This window comes from Athene noctua, chromosome 5 (assembly GCF_965140245.1).
Source record: "Athene noctua chromosome 5, bAthNoc1.hap1.1, whole genome shotgun sequence".
In the NCBI taxonomy this organism is placed as follows: domain Eukaryota; kingdom Metazoa; phylum Chordata; class Aves; order Strigiformes; family Strigidae; genus Athene; species Athene noctua.
Window position 1 is genome coordinate 2,655,695 of NC_134041.1, and position 25,250 is coordinate 2,680,944.

A 25,250-nucleotide genomic window follows, 5' to 3' on the forward strand; every position below is an offset into this window, starting at 1 on the left:
TCTGCAGGGGAATCTGTGTGACCATGCTGTGGGTGGCATGCACTAGACTGGAGAAAGCATCAGAAAATAGAAACCATTTTTCCCCAGTGTCCATCCTGTACCATCAGGTTATACTTCAGGTGATGTTCTTAAAATACAGCACGTAACCTGTTGAGATTTGTGGGGCTGAATGGCTACACCAGCCCTCATCCCCTGGAAGGTGAAAGCAGTAATGCTGACAGCTGTCGAGCGCTCTCACATACTCTAGCTAAAGGAAGGATGTCCTCCTTTTAGGACTTGATAGAAATCTAATTCTGGACATTATCCTGCTTAATTTTTTTGATTTTTATTCTGACTTGCATCAGTATGAGCTTTAAGTGTGTAATATAGGAGAAAAATATATGGAATAAGCTTTGCTTCCAGGTATAATTAGTCTAGAAACTTCACCCAGTCCACAGATTGTTTTTGTAGATTCTTCAAGGTACAACTGTAAGAAAAAAAAGCTTCTACGTAATATTCCCTCTTTGCCTCGAAATGTAATATGTACACGGTCAGTTTGGGCTGTAGAGAAAAAAACTTGAAGCTGTATGCATTTTAACATCTTTTTCCTGATCATCTGTAGTTAGACAACATGACTAACACTTGTACATGCCAGTGAGAGGACTGGCATGTGTAAACCCCAGGTTGTGCATCCAGTTTTCTAGGCTTGTTGGAGAATAACCACCACTTTGCTTATGGGGATACAAAGAGAGAGCTTTGAAAACGTGTTTTTTGAATTTGTGTGTTTCAGTTCCGATTACAGTTGTGCCAGACTGGAATTGTTGTTGGGTAAACTGTTAGGAGAAAAAAAAAAATACTGACAGTCAACAAAAAGGCTTTTCAAATAATTCTAATACTGATACCTATTTTTAGAAGAGAAAGAGGATGCTCTAGTCTTTTTGGTTTTCTGTAACACAGTTTATTAGTGGTATTAATGACTTAACCTTGGCTAATCTCAGCCTTAAACAGCTGTGATTAAGTTTGGCAGATAAACGCCATACAGTAATGGAATTGAGTGACTCTAAAAGAAGCTCTGAGACTCTAATGGCCTCTTACAGAGCATTAAGTGCCCCTTCTTGCTTTAAGAGATCACTCAGATTAACCATATAGTGGATAATAAAATTTCTTGGTGTAATGTGAATCTGGGGAGTTTTCCCCTGATACTGAAATTCTCTGATGTGGTGTGCTTTTCTCAGGAAAAGAAGGTAGTATTTTAAAACTGTAGCTGTGGGAATTTAATCCTCTGATTAGAAATAGGATACTGTTTTTAACACAGTTTTTTAAAAATAGTGTTCACTCTGTTTGGTGTTTACATGTTTCTGCTTTGAGTGAATGGTGAGAGCTCTCTCCAGGTACTCTTCCATTCCTGTTGACATCTCGATCAGATTTTAGGTATATGGGCAGAATTACTCTACGCCAAACTTTATTTTCTGGAAATTTTTCTGTTCTGCCATTTTATAGAATGAAGCTATGGAAAATGCCCTGCTTTCTGTATTGAAAAGTTCTGGTGGTTTATTTTTTTAAGCATTGGAATTGGGATTTGAAGTTTGGCAGGGACGTCTCTTTTGTCAGATGTATTTCGTGCGTGAAAATGAGCAAACTTCAGGCCAATAGTACATATTTAGAATAATTTCATATGCATTTAAGAAGAGTTTATATGCATTTAGGTGCTAATCTAAAGACTCCTGTCTCCCTGGAAATGCTGTTGTGTATTGGTGAAGTGGTATTTTACTTTCTTTCATTTCTAATCTATTGTGTGTCTTGGCTTGGACATCTGAACTGAGAGCAGGGCTGAACACTGAAAAATTATGAGCAACGCAGGATTACGAAACTGTTCTCTAAATGAATATTGTTTATTCTGTGCTCTGCAAGAGGCAGAATTCCTCTTGAAAAAGGAAAATGGTCTGAGCTTATTTAATAGTGCAGAGTGTTGGACTGTATATATCATCTAGAGACTAAATCATTTCTATGTGGACAGCCTTATTTCTGAAATTCCATTGCATCGATAGGTTTAATTTAGTCATGTCCTATTAAAATTATATATCTAAAATCGAAGGTATGTGACTGAGTAGTTCCAAATGCTTTTAGAAGTTTGGTTTTTCTCCCACTGCTGAAAGCTTTAGATTTGGTTTCTGCCGGTGTTGACTTCCCGTCGTCCTCTCCCCGTCAGGTCTGTGCCAGCTGCTACACTTTTGGCAATATTTTAAAAGGAGTAGCTTTTGACTAGAAACTCTGTAACTAGCTCTATATTTCTTTCACTTGCCTGAAGTTTAAAAAAAGCCAACCAGTCTACAGCATAAGAAACGATAGTATTTTGTAATATCCTGGAGTAATTAGCACACCAGCTGATGAAGGAGGAGTTTAACTCTTCCGTGGCTGGGCTGTGTTTAAGCCAGAGGTAGCGGCGTTTCTCGGCATGAAGAAGGGACCCAATATCCATTTCTGGAAACTCTGGAAAGAAGGACTATCAGAGCTGCTGCAGGTGAAAGACAACAGCAGGTCCCCCTTCTGGCATTTCTGCTTGGCCAGATTGAATGGGTGAAGTAAAAAACTGGAGTTTCCCAGGGTGACCCGCTCGGGCTGACTCCCAACATCCACCCCTGCTGCTGGCTCTCTCCTGTGCCACAGGAAAACTCAGGAGCATGCAATCTCCTTTCCAGCCTGTCTGCAGGACTTCTGGATTGGAAAAATTGTGCTCCCATCTCTGTTTGTGAAAGTGTAATAGTAATAATCTGTCTCCCTTTTACCGCAAGTCCATCAGACTCTTCAAGGCAGAGACTCCCCTTTATTTATATGGTTCCCCAAACAATGGGGCTCTTAATTCTTATTGTAACTTATAAGTGTTGTCTTAATCAGTGCAGTTTAACAGGGAAAGGAGCAGATTCTCCTCTCAGTTACAAACAATACACAATACCTTGCCCATAATTCTCTTCAGGAAATACAAAAAGAATTGGAGTTATTAATTATCACTCATCTTATAAAGGAGCATACGGAAACAAAGTCATTTCCTGCAGGCAGAAGGATTTGCTTTGCTCGGGTTTTTATGCATCATCCAGAGGAGTTTTGCAGTATCTTACAGTACTTGTCAGGAGGTTTTGGCATAGTTGTGTGTTGGTGTTCCTACTCATGCTAGAGCTATGTGCTTTTTGGGGACTTAAAAAGATTTCTCAAGAAGAAGGGATAAACAGAAACACTGCACAGAAAGTCTCATCTCTGTAAGAGTAATTTGATACATAATTCTTCACTTGAACGATCAAGTTATTGTACAGATAATGTGTGATTCAAACACGCGGTGCTGAACTAAAAATACTGATTTTATTTTGCTCTTTGCGATCCTGACTCTGCACTGAGACTCATACACACCAGTCTCAACCTCTGCAGAATTGGGGTTTAATCCATGAACTCCCATTCTGGTCAGAAACAAGTCACGAAGATACAGCACATATGTTAAAACACTTTTGCATGGGGGTTGTTCTGCACCATAATGTTCCTAAGCGTTTGTCAGTTGACTTACTGCCTTCCTGCTGCCTTCCTGTCTTCAACAACACGTCTCTTGCTATTTTTTTATTGCTTTTTATTTGAAATGAAACTGCTTGGGCAACATAGTGATTTTTTTTTTTTTAATTTCAACAGATTTTTTTTATTTCAACAGGGTGGGTTTTTTTATTTCAACAGATTTTTTTTTTTAATTTCAATAGGGTTTTTTTTTAATTTATTTCAACAGATTTTTTTTATTTCAACAGATTTTTTTTTATTTCAACAGATTTCTTATTTGTAATCTCAAAATGTGTTTATGGATTATAAGGTATTTTATCTATTCAGCTTTTTCTTTCGGTGTATTTCCAATTCAGGAGTTGGATATACCCATCACATACCTCAATATTTTCTACCTAAAACCTGTTTTTTTTCCCCCTCACTTTTTCTTTACCACTTCTTCTATGTGCATTGTCTGTTAACATTCACATTCATTTGTCTTTTTTCTGTGTAAAGCTGATCTCATTTTGGTCACAAACTTTCTTTATGGTTTTGATCACATATTTAGGTAGACATTAAAAGTTTTGCTGTCGAGATATCACGGTAATGTGAAACTAATTATGCGATGCTCACAGTGGTCACTGTGTATCAGAAATGTCTGATTTTACACCATCCTCTGTATTAATGCAGTAATATATATATATACACACACACAGAGTGCAGTGATTCTGCATTGTTTGCTCCTGCTAGTGCTGAATGCTCCTCTGGAATTAGATTGACATATTCTTACAGGAATCATTCCTACTTAGCAGTTGGGTAAATCTGCTCTGCTGTAACCATTTAATTGTAAGTAGTTCATGATCATGTGCAAGACATGAACCTTTGCAAAAGGCACATTGATTCAAACCAGATTTAACTAAACTTCACTTGATTTAAATGTTACTAGAACGCAGATAAACAAATTTCTGGAATGATTTAGGCAAAGATTTCTCAGAAGGTGCTAACAGAGGTCGAACTCAAAAATTTGATGAATTTTCAGTAGATGCCAGCTCCTTTAGTAGGTTTTTAACTAAATAGCTTTGTGTGCAGGTATGAGTAAAAAGCTTGTCTGTAATACACACGGAGGTTTGACTGTGTCCCTTTAAAACTGGGTGATTTGAATTAGTACCTTTTTCACTAGCTCCATCCAAAACCAAAGGGAAGCAAGAAATTCCAGGGAGTGAGGCATAGCAAAGTTCTTCCCTGTGCCTGTAGAGGAGGAGGTCTGATGTCTCGTTAACCCTTTAGATGAGCCATTTGATCTTGGAATGCAAACACCAGCCGTTGGTTAATGCCCAGTAGAAGCATTATGCTCGCCTACGCTGCTCACGCGATGTTGAGGTGATGGAAACCTGCTTGTCATCAGGGTGGTGCCTTCTTCTTCAGTGGACTGTGCAGGCACGTGACGGGCAGTTAAGAGTGAGGTAGTGTTGAGTGGAAACGCCGTAGACCTTTGACTGATAGACCATTTTTCCCCAGTTCCTCAGGCCAGGCATGCAGTTTCAGCAGTGGACCACTTCAAGTTGCAACCTCAGGGCAGACGAGTGATGGATGCTGACTTGTAACTGTTTTTCTTTTAAAAGTTTAAATTATCTATCTAATTAAGTGGAGGACTTCCCCAAAAGTTTTTCAAGTTTATTCCTCTTTTCTTGCAAGATACTACTTTACAAACTGGCATGGGACTAGTGAAAACGAGCCCTCAGTGTGGAGACATTCACCAAGGAAGGCGAAGAACTCTTATGAGAAGAAGCTGGCACCAGAAGGAACCCCTATACTTGATGCAAACTCGTTGGAATACATCTTTGCACAGGTAGGAGGTTGCTTGCAAGTATCTCTGCCCTTGTAGTCGCTCAAAAACTACTTGATCCAGTAGAAACTACTTTAAAGGCCTATCTTCAAACTTCTAAAGAACCATACCTGTTAGTATTAGTGTTTTCTTCATACTTCTGCATGGTGGAGAGAAGAGAATTTGCTACGTGAAGAACAATCTGCCCATATGCAGCATATGTAGAGAAACTGTCTATCTCACAGTCCAAAAAGGGCTATATTTTTTTGGCATACTTTCTTTTAATAGTAAATATTTTTGGATATAAATACTATCACCTTTTCTTTTGTGGAACGTTTGCACATAACATTAACATCTGTAGTCCTGCAGCAGAGCAGTGGCAGTATTAAAACTGGCAGTATGGTGTCCTTTTCGTGAGTTTTTTTTACTACGTGGTGTTAAAATATTGTCTGATAAGCCCACTGCCACACAGCCTGCTTACATGCCATTTTTCTGTCCTGTTGTGCCTCCCTCTTGTTGGCGGTACGTGCAGCATGCTGGACGTGGCAAGTACACAGGGTCCTTATTGCTGAAAGCTTGTGCTCTTGTACAAAAAAAGTTTGTATACACACAGATGATTTTGCAAACCAGAAATTGTCTGGTTTCACTGAAGACATGGGAAGATTGAGGTTGATGAAAGCTTGTGAAATGAGCAAGTTAAATGGGCTGGAAAAAAACATGTTTACTGTTAATTCTAAGTATAATTACTGCAGAATTTTCAGACTTTGAAATGTGGTTCTATCCTTCAGAAAAAGAGATAGCACAAAGCTGCTCCAGTGTATCCTTGTTCTTTTGTTGTGAAACCACAACAAAAGAAAATACCATGTTAGTTACAGCTATGTGTGCATTTTAATGGTACCACTTGTGTTACGAAGTAATAAAAGAAGCAAATATTTGTTTCTGTGTTACAAAACTGACTTAGGTCTTGTTTTGTATGAACATTCTGTGTACATGTCTTCAACTCTGCAAAATCACTGAAAACGTGCTGCAAAAATCTGTTTTGTCCTTTTTTTTTTTTTTTTTTCCTTTTTTGAGTGCCAGCAAAAAGAATGAAAACACCTTTTAAATAGCAGAATGAGCAGGGACCCTAATGAATATTGTCAGACATTATTGCATTAAGCAGAATTTTACTTCTGGGTAATAACATTTTCAAAAAAGGCCAGGAGGACCCCTAATGCTAGTATAAAGCAGCAGAAATGTCTTTGCTCTTTGGGAATGAAATGTTTTTCAGACTGTCCCAGAGCAAGGTGGCTACCATCAGAGTTTGCAATCTTGGGTCTGAGATGTGGGTTAGAGCCAGTGCTTGAGGTTCATAGAGACACCAGGTGATGACGGGCGGACATAAAGCAGAGACACAAAATATTTCTTGCGTACCAGAAAAAAAAAATTGTAAAAAATTGTGCTAGAAGGAGGCAGGGGTGATGCTTTCTTTAGTTAATTACAAAAAGAGTGAATTTTTGGTGGGCTAATACATAGCAGAAGGGGATGGGGGTTTTGGAGGTGTTCTCCCTGGGGCTCTACACCCGTTCTTGGTGAAAGCCACAACCCTGAGGACTGCATGTGGGGTGGATGTGCTGTGGCCATTCCACCTGTTCCACAAATCGTCACTTCGAAAGACTTCTGTCAGGCATAAATGTTGGTGTTTCTTCTTTAATAGGCAGCGTTTTTGGGGTGAGTGCTTGCCTGCCCGTGTTTCTGTTTCACTGGTTGAAGAGAAGACTGCATCTATTGCACAGCTCTTCCCTTCTTCCCCTGCCCCTCCTTGTCCTGGCTTTCAGTTTTGGGTGCCTCGCCTTGCTCAAGGAGAGCCTGTCATCTGGAGACGTATTTCTTGCTCATAGATAAACTATGACAATTACCAAATCTGAGAGCTTTCTTTTTTTGCTTCCTGTTAAGGGTCAGTATGACTTAGTGAAAGGCCTGGCACCAATCCGTGATCCTAAAAACGATCAAGAAGTTCATGAAATTGAAAATGAATGTCTGGGCATGGCGGTCCTTGCGATCTCTCACTATGCCATCAAGAAAAATGTGAAGCTTCCGGAGCTTCCCAAAGACATCAGGTAAGTAGGAATAACTTCTTTGTCACTCTTGGGTCTGCTGTGCTTCTCTTCCAGAAGAGATTTTCAGCATTTTACCTTCCAGAGTCTGTACAGGAGTTAGAAGTTCCAACACTATTGTTGTTAAGTGGGTCTTCCTAATCTTGTCAATAGGGATATGTGTAACAAAACTTCAATTTTTTTCTTACTTGGAGAATATCTGAAATCTCTGCAGCTAGTGCATCCAGCACTAGTGAGCTGGGTACTGGTTGACTTGCTGTAAATTCAGGATTCTGGGTCGGTAGGTTCAGAAATAGGAGTGTTGTTAAGTGACAACCTAATGAGAAAACTGTTAGAATCAATTTGTGTCATTGAGTGGAGCGGGCTGTATCCATCTGACTAAAAACCTTTTGGATAAGGTTGTTATTTGAATTTGGCTATTAGTGCTCTAAACCACTCCTACAGCGCTAACTGCACGGCGGTTTGCTGCATCTTGTTCTCTGCAGCTTTCAAAGTAAGGCAGTCACACATTTTGGAGAGTTACAAGTTGAGGAGACAGCAGTATTAACTCACAGCATTGTTTTTCCTTCTAGTTATAAACATTATATTCCTGAAACTTTGAACAAGACTATCAGACAGAGGAATTTCTTAACCAGGATTCGGATAAATAATGTTTTCAAGCATTTCCTTAAAGAGTTTAACAACAAAACCATTTGCGACAGTAGTGTGTCTCCACGTGATCTGAAAGTTAAATACTTATCGACGATGGAGACCTTGACTAAACATTATGGAGCAGAAATTTTTGAGACTTCATTTTTGCTGATTTCATCTGAGAATGAAATAAATAGATTTAATTGTGGAGACAATGAGATCCTCCCACTATATGAAGTCATCGTAACAGGAAACAATGGAATTCAGTGGAGGCTCAAGCCAAATGTAAGTATCCCTTGATAAATGGGCATTAGAGGGTTGCTTTTGGGGGCATAACTGTTAAAAAATGGTCATGATCTTCAGATGCTGCAGATCAGCTCTTTACTGACAGGACTTCTTTCACGGGATTATAGGACTGTACAGGTTGGAAGGGAGCTCAGGAGTCCAACCCCTCTGTCAGGGTTAGCTTGGAGATCAGACTGGGTTGTTCAGGACTTTATCCATTCTGGTCTTGAAAACTTCCAAGGGTGGACAGTGCACAACCCCTGTGGGCAACCTGTTCACCAGGAAAACGAAAGACTGGACTGTATCTGCCAGACCAGACACACATCTTGAAAGATTAATGTCTGTGGAGACCCTTGTGGTTGGTGCTCTGTCTTGATACCGAAGTCTGTTAATGCTTTTTCTGTATATGGCACCCCAGGTGCTGTGTTTGCTCATGCTCATAGACTTTTCATGAATAAATTAAAATACACTGACATTAAAGCTAAGCTTTCTCGCATCAGTGATACTTTATATGCTCTTCCTTGTTTCAGTGCTGCTAACTGAGGTCACTTTGCTTAAGCTCTTCTGTACTTTGTGTACATAAATACTAAATATGGTCTAGGTTTGAAAGGGTTATGGCATCTTCTACAGCTTTTCTCCACATAACGTTGAACAGATAGACCTCTTTTTGCTTGCCTCAGCTCCCCACAGTGATGAGAACCCTGGTGATGACTATCTTTTGTAGCATAGAAAGTATTGCGCTTCACTCCATGTAGATGTAACCTAACTATATCTCTGAGGGAGAATTTCTGTTTTAAATGATAATATTATTGGGGAGGAGGGAAGGAAGAACTGATATTTGAGCAGAGAATCTTGCAAGAAGTGCAGTCTGTTTCTTGTAAGGCTCCTGTTTCTGCTGATGTATAGATTATTCTGTTTATTGCAATGCCTAAACCAAAGACTTTTGTCTCGGTGAAAACCTTTCTGTGACTAGCAGGAAGCTTGCTCAGCCTCAACATTTATCTTTTTAAAAATAAAAGAGTTAATAATAATTTTCAATAATTTCTGACCTGTAAGATGCTCAGCTTCATGGTGGTCTGTATGCAGTATTTCATCTGCTGTCAGCTCTGAGAGAGTATTTCAGATACATCATTTAGACATTTCAGTGGAACCCTTTCAGCCCTGTATTGCTACTGAAAGTTGTTTCTAGCATACTGAGAGGTAAGCTACCTAGCTAAAGACTGGTTTCTTTTACCCTCGTGAAAACTCTTATGAACAGTCCTTGCCTGAACTATGTCTTTGCAGTACAGGCACACTGAACATGTAAATGAACTGCTCCTTTGCAGCAAAAAGCGTTCAAGCATAAGAATAGCTGGATTAATTTGGCATGGATTTTTGTTTTAATGTAGTTTTCGTTTTTATTGGTATGCTTTTATCTAAAATATATTTGCAGTCTGTACAGGCAGAGAAAGAGAAGAAGAAAAAGACTGATGGCAAAACCAAAAAGGATGAAGAAAAATACAAAATTCGAGACTTGTGGAACAATTTTTCCTATTTTCCTGAAATCACCCACATTGTCATCAGGGAGTCTACAGTTAGCATTAACAAGCAGGATAACAAAAGGATGGTAAGAACCAAACCTTGGAGAGGTTTCCCTGCCATGGGAAACTGTAGTGACATGGTGTTGCTGGGCAACAAGTGACAACCTCCTTGAGGAACGTTTTCTAATGAGACTCGAGTAACAGCTGGATATGCTCTCCTCAACACTGGACAGGTGCTAAAAATGCTGGTTAGAAGAGCAGCAGGTTGGTGAGCACAGTTATTTTTCTAGATTTGTTGCTGCATGCCAGCAGTGCCTGATATGCTTCTCAGCCCGCGGCTTTCCTCTGTGCTGTTTTCCAAGCCGTGTCGAGAAAGAGGAGTCCAGCAAGGATGGCAGAGGGAGAGGAGACAAATGCAGAGAGATCCTGGGAGGGAGGGAGAGGAGAGTCAGTTTCTAGACACCCAGTTCTTCTTGCTGTGGGCTGCCAGCTGCTAGAATTTGGAAAGGAGCTGCCAGAGTGCCTTTGGCTTCAAATCCAACATGACCGCTCCAGTCCTGAATTTCTGGCGTTTCACAAAGGCTGGCACAAGAGTTTGCCTTAATTTTGTGCAGGATTACAGCAGAATATAAGTCACGCTGGAGAATGGAATTTTCTAGCTAGTAATGAGTGGAGAGGATAGAGGATGGTCAGTGTTGGCTTCCTATATGTGTATGGTTTTCTGTCGTAGCTTTCTGGACAGTTTTTTAGCCACTTAATACAAAAATTGCTGGCTATTAAAACATTCCTGAAATGTTTTAGTGGAACTGTAAGAATTCTTGACTAAAATATCTTTTTGTTTTAGGAATTAAAACTGTCCTCACATGATGAGGCCCTGTCGTTTGCATCGTTGATAGACGGGTACTTCAGACTTACAGCAGATGCCCACCATTACCTCTGCACGGATGTGGCTCCCCCACTGATTGAGCACAACATAAAAAATGGATGTCACGGACCCATTTGGTTAGTAAAATGTTAGATTTGTATTTTTCCACTTGAATCGTTAGTCCTCTAACAACTACTGCATATTGAATCCATTGAGGGAACCTGACAGTTGGAAGGCTGTTGGTTAACAGAAGGTTGTAGAACAACCTAATGATTATATGGAACAAAAATCAGTGGTTCTCTCTACATCAGCTTGCTCATCTAGAAAAGCAGCGTTTCCTCACTACTGGAGTATTTTGAGGCTTACTTCACTAATAGCTCTAAAGATCAGTGTCAGTTGAACAGCTGGGAATGTTTTAGTTAAAGTTGAACTCTATCTACACTGGGAGTACTTGGATGGAGACACAAAGCCTTTGGTTTTTTAAATAATTAAAACAATTATTTTCCCTTCTGCCCACCTTTGTAGCTTTTTTCCTTTTATATTTGAAGATAAAATATGTAGAAAACTGAGAGCTTACTTGTACGCTGTTAGATGCAGAATTTCCCCATTAATTGTCCTAAGAGCTTAAGAAAACTTCCTTCCCTTGCTCTTTTGCAGCTAAATGTGTCTGTAAAGCCCACAATTAAATCCTGTTTTAATAATATAAATATTTCTAAGTTGCTGTTACTCATTTTTGTTCCAAATCCGGGATTACTCTCCTGTTTATTTACTAATAATAGATTTTACATGAGACTGCTCACTTGTTGGTTTTCCTCATTTGTACCTTGGCTCTTTCAGCACGGAATACGCCATCAACAAACTGCGACAGGAAGGGAACGAAGCAGGAATGTACGTGTTGAGATGGAGCTGCACGAACTTTAACCACATTCTCATGACAGTGACTTGTTTTGAAGGCTCAGAGGTATGTCAGGTGTGGCATTCCCACAGTAATCTGATAATGAGCTAAAGACTAGCAGCTCCCTGTAATCCATGTTCTATTTATGTTCTTTAGGGCAGAGACTCTTATCTTTGATAGCTGATGCAGCAGAGGGTAGATACTTGTACTCATTAACTTCACTTTCCTGCACTCCTGTGCTATCTCTACAAATATGATTCATTACATCAGAACATTTACATTCTTAGCAATAAAACTGTGCATGAATGTGATGGAAATTGTTTTTTAAGCTCGTATGGTGTGAGAATGACGTACAGAATTTGTCACTGCAACTTATCTACTGCTTCTTGAACGTGGATTTAATTATATGAATATTTCTGCTGACTCATTGTAAAAATAGTGCCCAAGGAATAGTGCCTTTACCTGTAGAGCACCACAGAAGGCGACATATACACTGTGGTGGAACATATTTTATGAAAGATGAGTGATAAGTAAAAGCTGATGAGGTGGGATAGGTGAGAGAACCAGTTAGAAGTAGAAAAGAAGGATGCAGCAACTGCAGAGAAGTTTGGGTTTTACTGACTTCACTTGGAAGTCTGCAGCTGACTTGCTAGTTTTGGGAAGGTACTTAAAGTGTTCACACAAGAATAATAATAATAATAATGTGAAGGTGTATAAATAGTTTTGCTTCTCATAGAAAAAAGTGTTAGTAAAATCAATGCTGAGGTCAAGAAGGGACATTTGAAACAAGAAACAACAAAACGATGAAAAACCTCTTAGAAATAATAAACATTGATAGATGGTTCATCTTCTGTGGACGTTTGCAAAAAAACTGTACGATAACACTGTTCTAACAGACAGGGCAGCTGAGGCATTGAAACAAGAAATCAATTTTGTCTTGGAAATCATTCAACCTGATTGTGAGGCTTAGAGAGGACGGAGAGGTGACGGGAAGCTCTGCTCTGTAGAGGTGAGGAAGCAGGAGTAGAGGGTGGGAACTTGAAAAGGCTTGAGATAGATGAGTACAAAAGTTCAGGCCTTCTTCCTCAGCACATTTAACTGAAACTGGACAGTTTGAACAACAGCTTGAAATCTTGTTTCATTTGTTGAACCATCTGGGTTGTGAAAGGGAGTTTTGCTATTTTTAAGTTGAGATTTTGAAACCGTGATCCAGATTCTGCAGTTCTTGATCAAGTGAAGAGGAAATTCCTTCTGAAGAGTCAGGGCTTCTGCATACTCTCAGGCTCTGCAAAACACAGAAGCTGGAGTTGGACTTGTTAGACGACTGCGTCTTTATGTTGCTCTTCTTCCACTCTGTTACGATGAACTTTCCTGGGACCAAAGGTTATAGGAATTTTAGGGCCTTTTTCTAATTCCCTGGAGTTTGATTAGAGGACCCTAGCTTAGGACCACTGAGTGATTAACTGGTCCTACATGTCATTTCAGAGGCTTTTGGGGAGCTTTTATGGCTTCAGAACATTCTGTGATTTAATGATTATAATTTGCTTTCTTTTTTTCCCCTCTCCCCCCCTAATAGCAGAGGATAAATAACTCAATCCAGTACAAGAACTTCCAGATTGAGGTGAAGAAAGGCGGATACTTCCTACATGGTTCAAACAAGTCTTTCTCATCCTTAAAAGAGCTGATGGATCACCTGAAAGGACAAATACTTCGGACAGACAACATAAGCTTTACACTGAAGAGGTGCTGCCAACCAAAACCAAGAGGTAGTCTGTCCTTTAAGAGTGGCAACAAACTTTGTTGTTGGAAGGAAACAGACTCTAGAAATAGGAGGCGTTCCTAGTGTCTTTGGTTTGGTCTGTATTCTTGTGTGAAGCTCTTTTACCACTTAAAAAATTACATATAAAGTTTCTTTCCTCTCTGTGGAGAAGGAGTCTTGCCAAAAAGCAAAAGCAAGCACTGTGAACATGGTTTAGGGGTTTCCTTTCAGTGTTACAAGCTCAGCACAGGATGCTCAGGGGCCGGGCGCTTCTCATGAGCCTTGTTTGTGTGAACTTTTCAAACGACACTGAGAAAAGTTCTGGTTTCCCTCTTTGCACCTAAACAGCTGGCCCTGCAGTATCGACAGCAGAGGTGGAACTCTAGATTTGTTTAAAAAGAAAATGTCACAGCTGACTCACAGTCCTGGGCTAAGATGCTGCGGTGAAGCAGGACCGTAAAAGGTTCTTCCTTTACTCCGCCGAGTCACGTATGCCAGGCAGTGCCACCACCCTCCCCTGGCAAAGCAGGGTCACAGCCTACAGGGCTTGTCTGGCAGCCTTTGCTTTGAAGCTTGTTTGCTCTCGCTCCGAGCTGTGGTTTAATAATCGTGGTGAAGCAGCAGGGAAGGGTTGGTCTCTGCCCCTGTTCGCAAGCAGAGCAGCTTTGCATTCAGTAAATCCATCTGCGGGGTCGGGTTTTGGAGGGCTGGGACAATGGTGCGTTTGTCAAACTGGTAATGCCAACACTTAGGGAAATTGTTTGCTATAAACTACCAAGTGTCTTGCAGCTGAATTTTGTATGAAAGAGGAAGCACAGTGGCGTGATTGTGTTGATCAGATAATGGTTTCCTGTTAGAATAAGGGGAATAACTGAGCTACATTAATTACCTGCTTGTGCTGATGGTTTCAGAGGAGAGTACTCTGTCGATAGACACGGAGCTTATCAGCACTTTGAAGAACATTGGTAATTGTCTGGAGCAGGGAGAGATTATACATTTTGACATTTTGATTACATTTTGACAGCTGTATTTGGAGTAAAATAAAACAGGTCAAGGAGTTGACTGCCCACTTCAGCTTTTCAGTGGCATTAGCTACGTGGGATCCAGCTCATTATCGATGCTGTTCCCTGTTCTGTCTCTTCCCTGGGTATTTTTTTTCCCCCTCATTCTTTTTGACTCTCTCTATTTAATTGGTTATTGGTGATGCAGAAATAAAGCCGTTTTTCCATTACTGGTTCATTACTGGTTGTTTCCAGAGCACTAGATCCTGGATTAGTCCCGACACGCGTGTTCTGCTCACAGTAACGGCGAGGCCAGATGCACACAGATACCTAAACCCATCGTATTGTAATAAATAATACCTGCTGTCAAACGCGGGGAGACAAAATTCACGTGCAAGACTTTTGGATCTAACCATCGCCTCTCCCTGACCAGAAGCAGTGGGGAGGAAGCACCAGCCTTTGGAGTCTTTTCCTTCTGTTTATTTCCCGTTCCCCAGTTTAATTCCAGTGCTCTGGAAACGGACTGTTCATGTTTCTCAGGGCGCAGGAAATTTTCAAGGAGGTAAAAGAGAGGAACTGAGACTCCAGCTACCCCTCGCCCATCTGTGCCCTGGAAAGGAGATGTACCTGTTGGCAGGAGGGGCTCTCTGTTATTCGACTGAATGTACAGCAGAATTACTGCCTCTTTCAGACCTGGGTATTTCTCTGTGCAGTAAACACTATTCAGTTGCATTATATCAGCCCCCAAATGGCTAATATTAATGTTTTATGTATAATATAAAATACGTAGCTCTGCTGTAGTGAATTCTCTGTTGGATGACAGAGAAGTTATTTGAGCAGAAGCCAAAGTTTCCTCTTTCCTCCCTCCTCCTCATTCATTTGGGGATTTACCTTGCGGTGAGCATATACAGTGCTGTTATCGACTGAGAAGGGTGAATGCAGTTATCTTTAAAAAGTCTTAAAGACTTAATTTCTCTCCTTGCCTTCCAGAAATCTCCAACTTGCTAGTTGCAACCAAGAAGGCGCAGGAGTGGCAGCCCGTTTTTCACCTAGGGCAGCTGAGTTTCCATCGAATCCTCAAGGAAGAAATCATGCAGGTAGGTAGCTGCTGGACTGTGTTTCTCTCTTGTAATCAAAGACGTGTGGCAGCCCACTCCACCCGGTCAGGGGTTACCAAATCACCCTCTTCTGGCTGGTTCTTCCACTCCCATTTCTCCTCAGCAAAACTTATTTGAAATCTTTATTTGTATCAAAGCTTCTTATTGCAGAATCTAGATGTTTATATGTCCCTGTGCAGAAAAAGAAGAGAAGCTCGGAAGTAGTGCCTTTCACTAGAAATCAAATTGGTATTTGAGCAATTTTCTAATGTCAGTGGAAGGAGGTGCCTCTAAGGTCACTGTTGAAAAAATCATGGAAGACTTCAGGGCTGGTTTGTTGCTAGATGTGGCTGTATCTTTTAAAGCCTGACACACCAGAGAAACAGGCAACTTGAGGTTTAAGATAATATCCTACAGTAAATAAAAAAATAAAAATGATGAAGTATCAAAAACTCTGAAGAGCCTTAGCATTCAGATGTTTGTGTTCCAAACTGATTCAGCACCCAGATTTTCTGACAGTTGTTTTCAGTTAGTGATGCGGGTGACCTGAATAAACCTCAAAAAACCACGCAGAGGTTTGAATGCACAAATCACATCTAATGTTTCTAAAAGACCTGAGCTCTTAAATCATGCAGTTAACTTCTTCAGTGGGTTTTTTGTTTTTTTTTTTTTCATAATTGCATCACAGACTGGAGAGGACAGATATAGATTATGTTAATTGTTTTTTGATTGGTATATTTACAGTCAGCATGCAGGCTTCCTGCAAAAATATCCCAAGGCAGAATCCTCTGTTATTTAGGAGGAAATTGCTTTCCCAAACAAAGTGTTCCATTGAAATATTACTTCCTTTAACTTTTGGAAACACATTAAAGATTGCCTCAGTAGCAGCTTATTGTAAATAAGAGGCCAGTTATTATTTATTCATTTGGTGTTTAGTTTAATAACATTAAATCACGCTGAACTCTTTGATGTCAATGGAGATGTAATAGCCCTTTAATATCAAATGTGTTTTCAGTGGTGAGTAGGCTCAGACCACAAAAGGAAAGAATAACTTGCTGTCACTGGTTTTTCACTGTAATAATTTTAAGTCTCTGTGTAGCAAGATCGAGTGGAGGGCTTAAATCCACTCTCAGAGAGGCAGAATGGAGTGCAGAGTCGAGTATTTGTGTAAATCTACGCTTGTTTGCTCCATGTCCTGGTTTTAATAAATACATGGTGTGTTACGTCTTAGGGCGAGCATCTCGGAAGAGGGACGAGAACACAGATTTACTCTGGGATTCTCAACTACAAAGATGATGAGAATGAAGGATATCAAAATGAAAAAGAGATTAAAGTCCTGCTCAAAGTCTTGGACCCCAGCCACAGAGACATTTCTTTGGCAAGTTTTTTTCCTTTTTGTCTGTTGTACTGCAAATGCTGCGTCTCACCGTATTGTACGTGGGCAACTATGAAAAGCCTTTAAAAAAAAAAAAAAGGGGGTTGTGTATACAGTAAGGGAATGGGAAAATGCTGAAGGTCTAGCTCACCACTTCAGGCAGTCAGACCCAACACTGACCAGCAGTTCTGAGATACTCAGCGAGCTGATCTCCTTATGAGGCAGCAGCACGGGGTCTGGCGGGTGCAGACCGTAAGCGCGGGGCGAGCGGCCCCGGAGCTCGCTGTGGTACCAAACGCACCGTCACGGCCGTGTTCAGCGTTCAGTGAGGGTGCTGCTGCCTGCCAGAAATCCCCTCCATAGCTGGGCTCTGGGTCTCTCACCGGCTCTGTCATCGACACGGCCACAGGCAAGTTCCTTGATCTGCGTTTTGCTTAATCATCTAGTAAGAGAGGTGAACGTGTCGCACAGGGGATGCGACGAACTAGTACGTGCGTGTCTGCGTGTTCAAGGAAGAAGCAGAATGACCAGATGTGGGTATCTCTGGGTTTGCTTTATTAACAACTTGAAGTTGGGCCAACACCGCAGTGAATGGCAATATCCAAAGGCCTCGTGCAGTTTATATACTATTTCTAAATCTGTTACCTAAGTCCGACGTCTTTATAAGTTTACACTCAACCTTTTAGTTCTTGATTCTCATCATTTATTAAAGTTCACTACGATCCCCTGTCTCAGCTGAATTCTTCTCTTCTGGTTCCAATCCTTGTTTCAGTTTCAGGGTCATCCTTCGGGTCATCATCTTCCTTCTACTAGTTTTCATCTCGCACAATTCTGAGAAAGACTTCAAGATGTTCTGTTAAAAGCTCTGGTAGAGCAAGTAGTTTCTATGTACTAAATTCTCTTAATCTGGCAAAACACCTGTGTTTAGTCAATTAATCATCCTTTGTTAAAACGGTGTAGGATTAGCTTGACTGGGTTTTACACCAGCCTTGGGTTGGGACTGTACAAGAAGCAGGCTAAGAACACTTTTCAGAGCTCTTGAGCAATATTCTGGTTGCCTTAGTAATATTACAAGATAGCTAAGTCCCGAACACATTTTATTAGGCCTTAAAATCTATTTCACCTATACCAGAGGTTATATTTCAAGTATATGAGGGTGCAGGGAAGGGCGCTGGCTGCTTGTGTGACCCAGCGAACACCCCTCTGCCTCTGGCAGCTCCGCTGCCCCGTTATGGGATGGCACATCCCTGCCCTTGGCAGCCCTTTGTCTCGCTAGAAAGCACAGTGCTCTGGTGTGAATGTTTTTATTACTTGACGCTCTGTTATTTGTGAAACGCTCGGGCGGTGCCGCAGTGACCAGCAGCGTGATGGCTGAGCCCTTCCCCTCTCCCACAGGCGTTCTTCGAAACGGCCAGCATGATGAGGCAGGTGTCCCACAAGCACATCGTCCTCCTGCACGGCGTCTGCGTCCGCGACGTCGAAAGTGAGTTGGGTGACACCTCTGTGAGGCAGCGGGGTGGGAGGGCACGGGGCGGCGGGGGAGACGCTTCCCAGCTGCTGCCTCTTGACTTGTCAGCGCAGGCAGAAGCGGAATTGGAACAGGAAGGCAGCTGCAAAGTCCTTTTTCCTAACAAGTTTCCTGTTCCAGCGCTGTCTGTAAGCGCCTTACAGGATGGTGCTTTGAGGTCGGAGCGATAGTGGGGTGTCGATGCAAACCAGCCTCCTGGCAGAAGTTATTTCCCTAGGAAAGCTCAGCCCTGGGGGCTTTGAACTGCTTTGTTCCAGGTTTACTCTTTACTGTAGCCAGCCACTCTTCTCAGCCTTTTAATTTAGACACCAAGCACTGAAATAAACTCTGAGGAAGGTGAAATAAATACACAATCACCTCGCCTGGCGGGGGGAAGGCGGTAACAGGCTGATGAGATAACTTGGGACAGCAATTATTGCAGTGCTGACTTCACACATCTGATCTTGCAGATATCATGGTGGAAGAGTTTGTTGAATTCGGGCCTCTGGATCTGTTTATGCATCGGAAAAGTGAAGTTCTGACAACTCCTTGGAAATTCAAAGTTGCCAAGCAACTTGCAAGTGCACTAAGCTACCTGGTAAGAATGCAGCTTGGCCGAAGCATTGCCTGGAGCTGCTGCAGCCTAACGCTGCGTGCATTAGTAACTAAAGAATTTCCTTTCCCAGGTGGGACTGTACAATGGATGGGATATTCTTTTGTGTTCATTATGTTGCTTTAAATAATGAGAAAGACTCTCGGAGAAGGTGATGAGCTTGTTTTTTATCAGCAGGCCGTGTGCTTCCATTTGCTACCAGTTTATGTGCCTGCAACTGTGCTTTTCGTGAAAAAGGAATATAATGTTGGTCTTCCTTCCAAAGCGTGTCAGCTCTACGAATACAAACACTTAAGTGTGGACGATATGTTTCCCTATTCCTCCTTCCCCTGTTTTTCTTTAGGATCATTTCTTCCAAGCTGTACTCTTGGATTTCAGCTTGGAGTATTTTACAGCGATTTTATTATTATTATTATTGGAGTATTTTACATACTATAGGTGTTAGAGCACTGGCAGAGCATTGCTAGCTCACTGCACTCATGGTTCTTTTTTCCCCCCTCACTGTAGGAGGATAAGGATTTGGTACACGGCAATGTGTGTACTAAGAACATCCTGCTGGCAAGAGAGGGAATTGACACTGAATATGGTCCTTTCATAAAGCTGAGCGACCCAGGAATCCCAATAACTGTGCTGTCCAGACAAGGTATGGTGCAGGAATTGGATTTCTCTTCAGTGTGGTGGGGAAGGGGGAAAAGAAATATTGTTTATAGCTAGAACTGGCTCTAGAATAGAAGCAACCAGCTTTCATGAAACTGAAAGCTCCACGGAAGTAAAGGAGTGTTGGTGGGTGCTTACTGTATAAATTTCTCTTAAAAAGCCATGTTAATACAGAAGGAATTTCAGTTTCTGGATGGCTCAGAGCAGCACTTGTAAAAGCCACAGAAACGTCCTTCTGAGAACAGGGATTTGAGAATCAGGATTTCCCTGAAACTGGACAAATACAGCAGCTTTAGTTGCTTTTAGTTAGGCAGCTGTTAGACGGGAATAATTAAGGTAGAAGTCTGGTTTTTTAGTCCTTCGATATTAACTCCAAAATGCATCAATTCTGTGTTTTATTTAAGAATGCGTTGAGCGAATCCCCTGGATTGCACCTGAATGTGTTGAAGACTCCAAAAATTTAAGCGTTGCAGCAGACAAGTGGAGTTTTGGTACAACACTGTGGGAAATCTGCTATAACGGAGAGATCCCACTGAAAGACAAGACGTTGGCAGAGGTAAAACTGTGTTACATCAACTTTACCTCAGTGTCTCGGCTACCTCCTCTGTGGCACTTCAGTTTCCATACCCAGTTCAAGCTGCTTTCAACTTCCAGGAAAACCAGCTCTGCTGGGCTCCCTAAGGGGCTGAGCCACCTGAATTGCCCCAGGTTGCAGCAGGAATTCTTGCCCATCCTACAGAAATTGCCAATTATTGCTGCAGCCTGACCTTGTTGGGGATTTTCAAAACTCACAGCAATCGAGCAGAACTTCTGATGCTCTCACTCCCGCCCTGTGCCCAGTTATAAACTGACTGAGGTTCTGTTTAAAAAGCAGCCGGGTGGTTTTGTTCTTGCTTGGTTTTTTTGGACGTTGGTTCAGAACTAGTCTCTTGTGGGACACCATTATTCTTCAATCTGAAATAAAAAAAAATTTAAAAGTCAAATCAATCTTGTTCTGCCTTACTGCTGGCAGTTTGTGTTCGTCAGTGCTGGAGTCCCTCAGCCTATGTTCCAAACGTGCTTTTTCTCCCTCAGAGTTGTGCTGTGTGGGGAAGGCGATGGAGCGTGGCAGCTGCTGCTCAGCTGAAGGAAATGACCGAGTACTTGAGTCACTGCCGCGTTGTTTTAACAGGAGGTAGCTGAAAGGAACTTGCTGCCCTGGCTACAGGCCGCTTCCTGCACGTGGCAGACAGCCGGCGTGGTTCTGCCGGGCTGAGAAAACCCACAACCCCCCCCCCTCCTCCTGTCTGCCCCAGGCTGGTACCTTCCCGGGGGTTGTGAGGAGCAGGCAGTGTCGTGGGGTTGCCTTGGCAAGTGTTTCTGCTCAGCCGTTAGCCCCAGTGTGTAAGTAATGTGGCAAACCTGGCAGAAAAATAACTCCCGAGAGGTGAAATTTTCAGCACGTTTTAGATACTTCAGGTGTTTTAAGGGGGTTGCTCCGAACTACACCAGATTCAGCACAACCGTAATTCTCTACGGGAAGGAGATGGTTTAGTTACTGCCGGAAAGGAGGGGATTTCCTTGGCAAAGCAAAGTAACAGTTCACAAGGAGTTAAGGATCTAATGGTCACGTCTTCGGGTGTAGAACAGGGGTTTATGAAGTTCAAAAGCTAAAACTGATGCCGGGGTTTCTGTGTGTGACTTACAGAAGGAGAGGTTCTACGAGGGGCACTTCGTGTTGGCCACGCCATCGTGCAAGGAGCTGGCTGACCTGATGAAACAGTGCATGAACTACGACCCCCACCAGAGACCCTTCTTCAGAGCCATCATGAGGGACATCAACAAGCTGGAGGAGCAGAGTAAGGCCCGGGTTTGCTGACGGGAGGGTGCCTGGGTTGGTCGGTGAAGTTGGGCGCCTCGCAGCAGCCTCCCGTGCGCATGGTTGTGTTGACGGGAGCGTGGGACTGGCCCCTGCTTGGAGAGGAGTGTGGATAGGGCGGGAGTGTTTAATTCAGACTGACTGGGTGGCTGGAACTGCGTTGGTCTCGCTGCCGTTTCGTTCGATGGTCTGTATTTTAGAAAACACCTTAAATTAGTTTCAAGACAGTCTTTGAGCTCTGTGAGATTTCCTTTGGGCTCTCTTGAGCGAAGCAGAGTATTAACACAGATAGTTCTGGTTCATCTTACACTGAAGTTACTACAGAGCGATGAACAGATGATCGATTAAGGGCAAAACTTTCCATCCCGTACCTAGTCATACATGATTGTGGAAGCTGGCTCACTACTGCACACTGGGGGGTATACCAAGAGCAAAACGAATCGCTCTGGAAAAAGGGCCAGCAAGCAACCCACAGAGTCGGGGAGGAACAGCAAGTGATGGGCTGGCACGTACCAGTGGAAGGGATTCCCTGTCATTTGGCAAAGATTAAATACAAAGTTGTGACAGTAGGGCTAGACACGCTGGAACTGCAGGCTGGCAGTGAGGAAGGACACCCTGGAGAGGCAGGAATCTGCCTGACCTGGGCCTTTTTTTTTTTTTACTTCTAGATCCTGATATCGTCTCGGAGAAGAAGCCCTTTACAGAGGTCGATCCCACTCTCTTTGAGAAACGATTCTTGAAGAGAATCCGCGATTTGGGAGAGGTAAGAGGAACGTCAGACAGGGAACAGTGTGTGTGTACACACAGCTGTGTGTGCTTTCTGCATCCCAGCAGGATGATGCGAGTTGTAAACGCCTGAAATCATCAGTGGAACTACAGTTAGTGAGTGTCTGTTAGATAATGTTATCTTTTCTTTTACAATTAGGGCCACTTTGGCAAGGTTGAACTCTGCAGATACGACCCAGAAGGCGACAATACAGGGGAGCAAGTGGCAGTTAAATCTCTAAAGCCAGAGAGTGGAGGGAATCACATCGCTGATCTCAAGAAGGAAATCGAAATCTTGAGGAATCTTTATCATGAGAACATTGTCAAATACAAGGGAATTTGCACAGAAGACGGTAAATCTTCATGTAGAATATTAAAAATATACACTAAAAATATAAGGGTTTTCCTTTAAAAATTGTTAAGTTCAATCTCATGGGTTTAAATCTCTTGCTTCATGGAAAAAGCAGCAATTTATCTCTGAACTCATCCTCCTGCCCGTTTCTGTGCTTGGCTAATCAGGATGTGAGCAACAGGGTTGATGTTCTCACCAAATCCATTAAAAAAACGAGCACCTGGGCAGGCTGGTGGTGTCTGTGCAGGAGTGGCCGACTGCTGCAGCCAGCTCACAGCCCTGCGGTGGTGGTGGTATTATTAGAAGTGTATGTTATTCATAGGAAAGAGCTGCTGGTTTTGTATTTGCGGTAGTGATTGTTATAAGCCAGTATGAAAAGCTTTAAGAACTTCAAATTCAGTAACTCCTGCCCGGAATAGATTTCTGGATTGGGACAGGGACTGGTAGGGGGAGGCAGCCCGTAGTCTGGCCGCGGTTGCACGATACTGTTACAAATGCTGCTGGTGCCGGGGGCTTGTACCAGTCACCAGCGCCAACGACCTGAGACGGGTCACGTGGCTGCAAATTAAACACACGCTCTGTTTTTAGGAGGAAGCGGGATTAAACTCATCATGGAATTTCTTCCTTCTGGGAGCCTAAAGGAGTATCTCCCCCGGAACAAGAACAAGATCAATCTCAAACAGCTTCTCAGATACGCAGTTCAGATCTGCAAGGTGAGCCTGGCCCCGGAGCCTTCCCATAACTGCCCTGTTTGATTAGTTTAATTTAATTGCATTGGGGGATTCTCCTTGCTTTGTCCCCAGGGAATCCTAAAGCGGTCTCTGCTGTGCTTTGGGTGCTCAAAGATCAGCAAGGGAATAATTACCAGCTTCCCTTTGCATAAAAGTTTACTATATGTAGTTCCTGCTGCAGAATTTGAAGCCCGAGGAGGGAGGGCAGCATTTAGAAAGGGTGTTGTTGGCAAAAGGGAAGGAGCAGCGTGCAGGTTTAAAACGAGGAAGAGACGTGAGTGCAGTGAGGCCATGTGAGGCCATGAGCTCTCTGCAAGAGACTCTGGTTTTGTGACTGGGGGGGACCGGGCGGTTGTAAGAAGCCCAGAGCAGGCTGTCAGTTTTAGCAGCACCTGAAGGAACGGCTGCTGAGGAGAGAAGGGGCTGGAGGTGGTGGCTGCTCAGCTGGAAACGAAAAAAGCACGAAGCTGAAACAACAGCCTTGACACGAAGAACCCCAAGGCTGAGTTTAAGGGGGGGTGTGTGTCAGAAAAGGATCCTGGAAAGCGCCAACCTGCCGTGGGAACGTGCAGAGTGTTGCCACGTGAGTGAGGGAGCGTTTGAAGGGGAAGTTGGGGAAAACCAGTGAGGAAAGTCTTGGCGAAACCAGCATAAAGGCTTTCTTCTCTCTCAGGGAATGGACTACCTGGGCTCCTGTCAGTATGTGCACCGTGACTTGGCAGCAAGGAACGTCCTGGTTGAAAGCGAGAACAGAGTGAAGATTGGAGACTTCGGTCTCACCAAAGCCATCGAGACCGACAAGGAGTACTACACCGTCAAAGACGACCTCGACAGCCCCGTGTTTTGGTACTAACTTAAAATTTGTTTTCTTTAACCAGACTGTGCAGCGGAATAACTTGTCTGCTCCCGTAGACTCAGGCTTTCAGGTGTCCTGAAGGTTTTTCCTGTTTGGATAAGAGGCCTGAGTAAAGATACAACATCAGAGCAAGGAAGAGGCACCTGGTAGACTACGCTCACCTACTCTGGTGCTGTTTATTTCTTCCTGCACTTAACGATCCATTTTCCCACGACTTCTTGTGGTTTTGGTCTCCTTCAGTTTCACAGTGACTTGCTGTGTAATACTTGTACCTTATTACTACTTCTGTGGCATCCCACGTTTCTACATGAGGATGCAGGAGGCGTTCGCTCGCTCGCTTAAAACGCGTGTGGGTTGTGCACGTACGAGCCGCTGCGTTCAGCTCTGAGTAACGCTGTCGTTGTGCCCACAGGTATGCCCCAGAGTGCTTGCTTCAGAGTAAATTTTACATCGCCTCGGACGTCTGGTCGTTTGGGGTGACACTGTATGAGCTGCTGACCTACTGTGATTCAGAGTCCAGTCCCATGGCAGTAAGTGGCTGTGAAAGAAATTGCTGCTAAAGCTGCTTAAATCAGCTATTTTAAAAGAAAAAAAAAAAAAAAAAAAAGGCATTATTTTTGGAAACAGGAAGTGGAACGAATCTCTTTATCTTATAAAAACAACCCTCGTACTCCCTGTACAGAGATAAGTTGTGGTGACTGGGTGTCCTGCGAAGGAAACTGTATTTATAAACGTTACCATCTATTTTCTAACGTGAGTGTACGGCGCAGGGTATCTGCACGATAAGCATCTGCTGTTCGTTTTCATTTTGAGATTCAAATGTCATCTTAATGTCACGCCGAGACGGCCTGGATGCGCGCGGGGGGGCCGGAGGACGCGCCGCTCACTCCCGCTCTTTCCACAGGAGTTCTTGAAGATGATCGGCCCCACGCAGGGACAGATGACGGTGGCGCGGCTGGTGCGTGTCTTGCAAGAAGAAAAACGTTTGCCACGTCCACCCGCCTGCCCGGAGGAGGTGAGGACGCGCCCGCGCTTTGGCGTTGGGGCTCTTAAACAGCAGCGGAAGGGCCG

General features: G+C 42.9%; 1 protein-coding gene across 3 annotated transcripts in view; it reads left to right on the forward strand.

The window, feature by feature from the left end:
* Nucleotides 1–25,250, forward strand: part of JAK1 (Janus kinase 1) — a 62,661-nt gene that overhangs the window by 35,259 nt on the left and 2,152 nt on the right. For 2 of the 3 annotated variants that reach the window (XM_074906036.1, XM_074906037.1), the window contains exons 5-24: nt 5,188–5,341; nt 7,253–7,416; nt 7,986–8,328; nt 9,761–9,934; nt 10,693–10,850; nt 11,551–11,674; nt 13,185–13,374; nt 15,359–15,465; nt 16,697–16,843; nt 18,236–18,323; nt 18,818–18,945; nt 19,468–19,603; nt 20,022–20,173; nt 21,305–21,455; nt 22,144–22,238; nt 22,401–22,593; nt 23,181–23,305; nt 23,997–24,169; nt 24,592–24,709; nt 25,084–25,194. In XM_074906036.1, coding sequence (XP_074762137.1) covers nt 5,188–5,341; nt 7,253–7,416; nt 7,986–8,328; nt 9,761–9,934; nt 10,693–10,850; nt 11,551–11,674; nt 13,185–13,374; nt 15,359–15,465; nt 16,697–16,843; nt 18,236–18,323; nt 18,818–18,945; nt 19,468–19,603; nt 20,022–20,173; nt 21,305–21,455; nt 22,144–22,238; nt 22,401–22,593; nt 23,181–23,305; nt 23,997–24,169; nt 24,592–24,709; nt 25,084–25,194 — 3,031 coding nt within the window. The remainder of the gene's footprint in view (nt 1–5,187; nt 5,342–7,252; nt 7,417–7,985; nt 8,329–9,760; nt 9,935–10,692; nt 10,851–11,550; nt 11,675–13,184; nt 13,375–15,358; nt 15,466–16,696; nt 16,844–18,235; nt 18,324–18,817; nt 18,946–19,467; nt 19,604–20,021; nt 20,174–21,304; nt 21,456–22,143; nt 22,239–22,400; nt 22,594–23,180; nt 23,306–23,996; nt 24,170–24,591; nt 24,710–25,083; nt 25,195–25,250) is intronic. The other variant, XM_074906038.1, reaches the window with a different exon arrangement.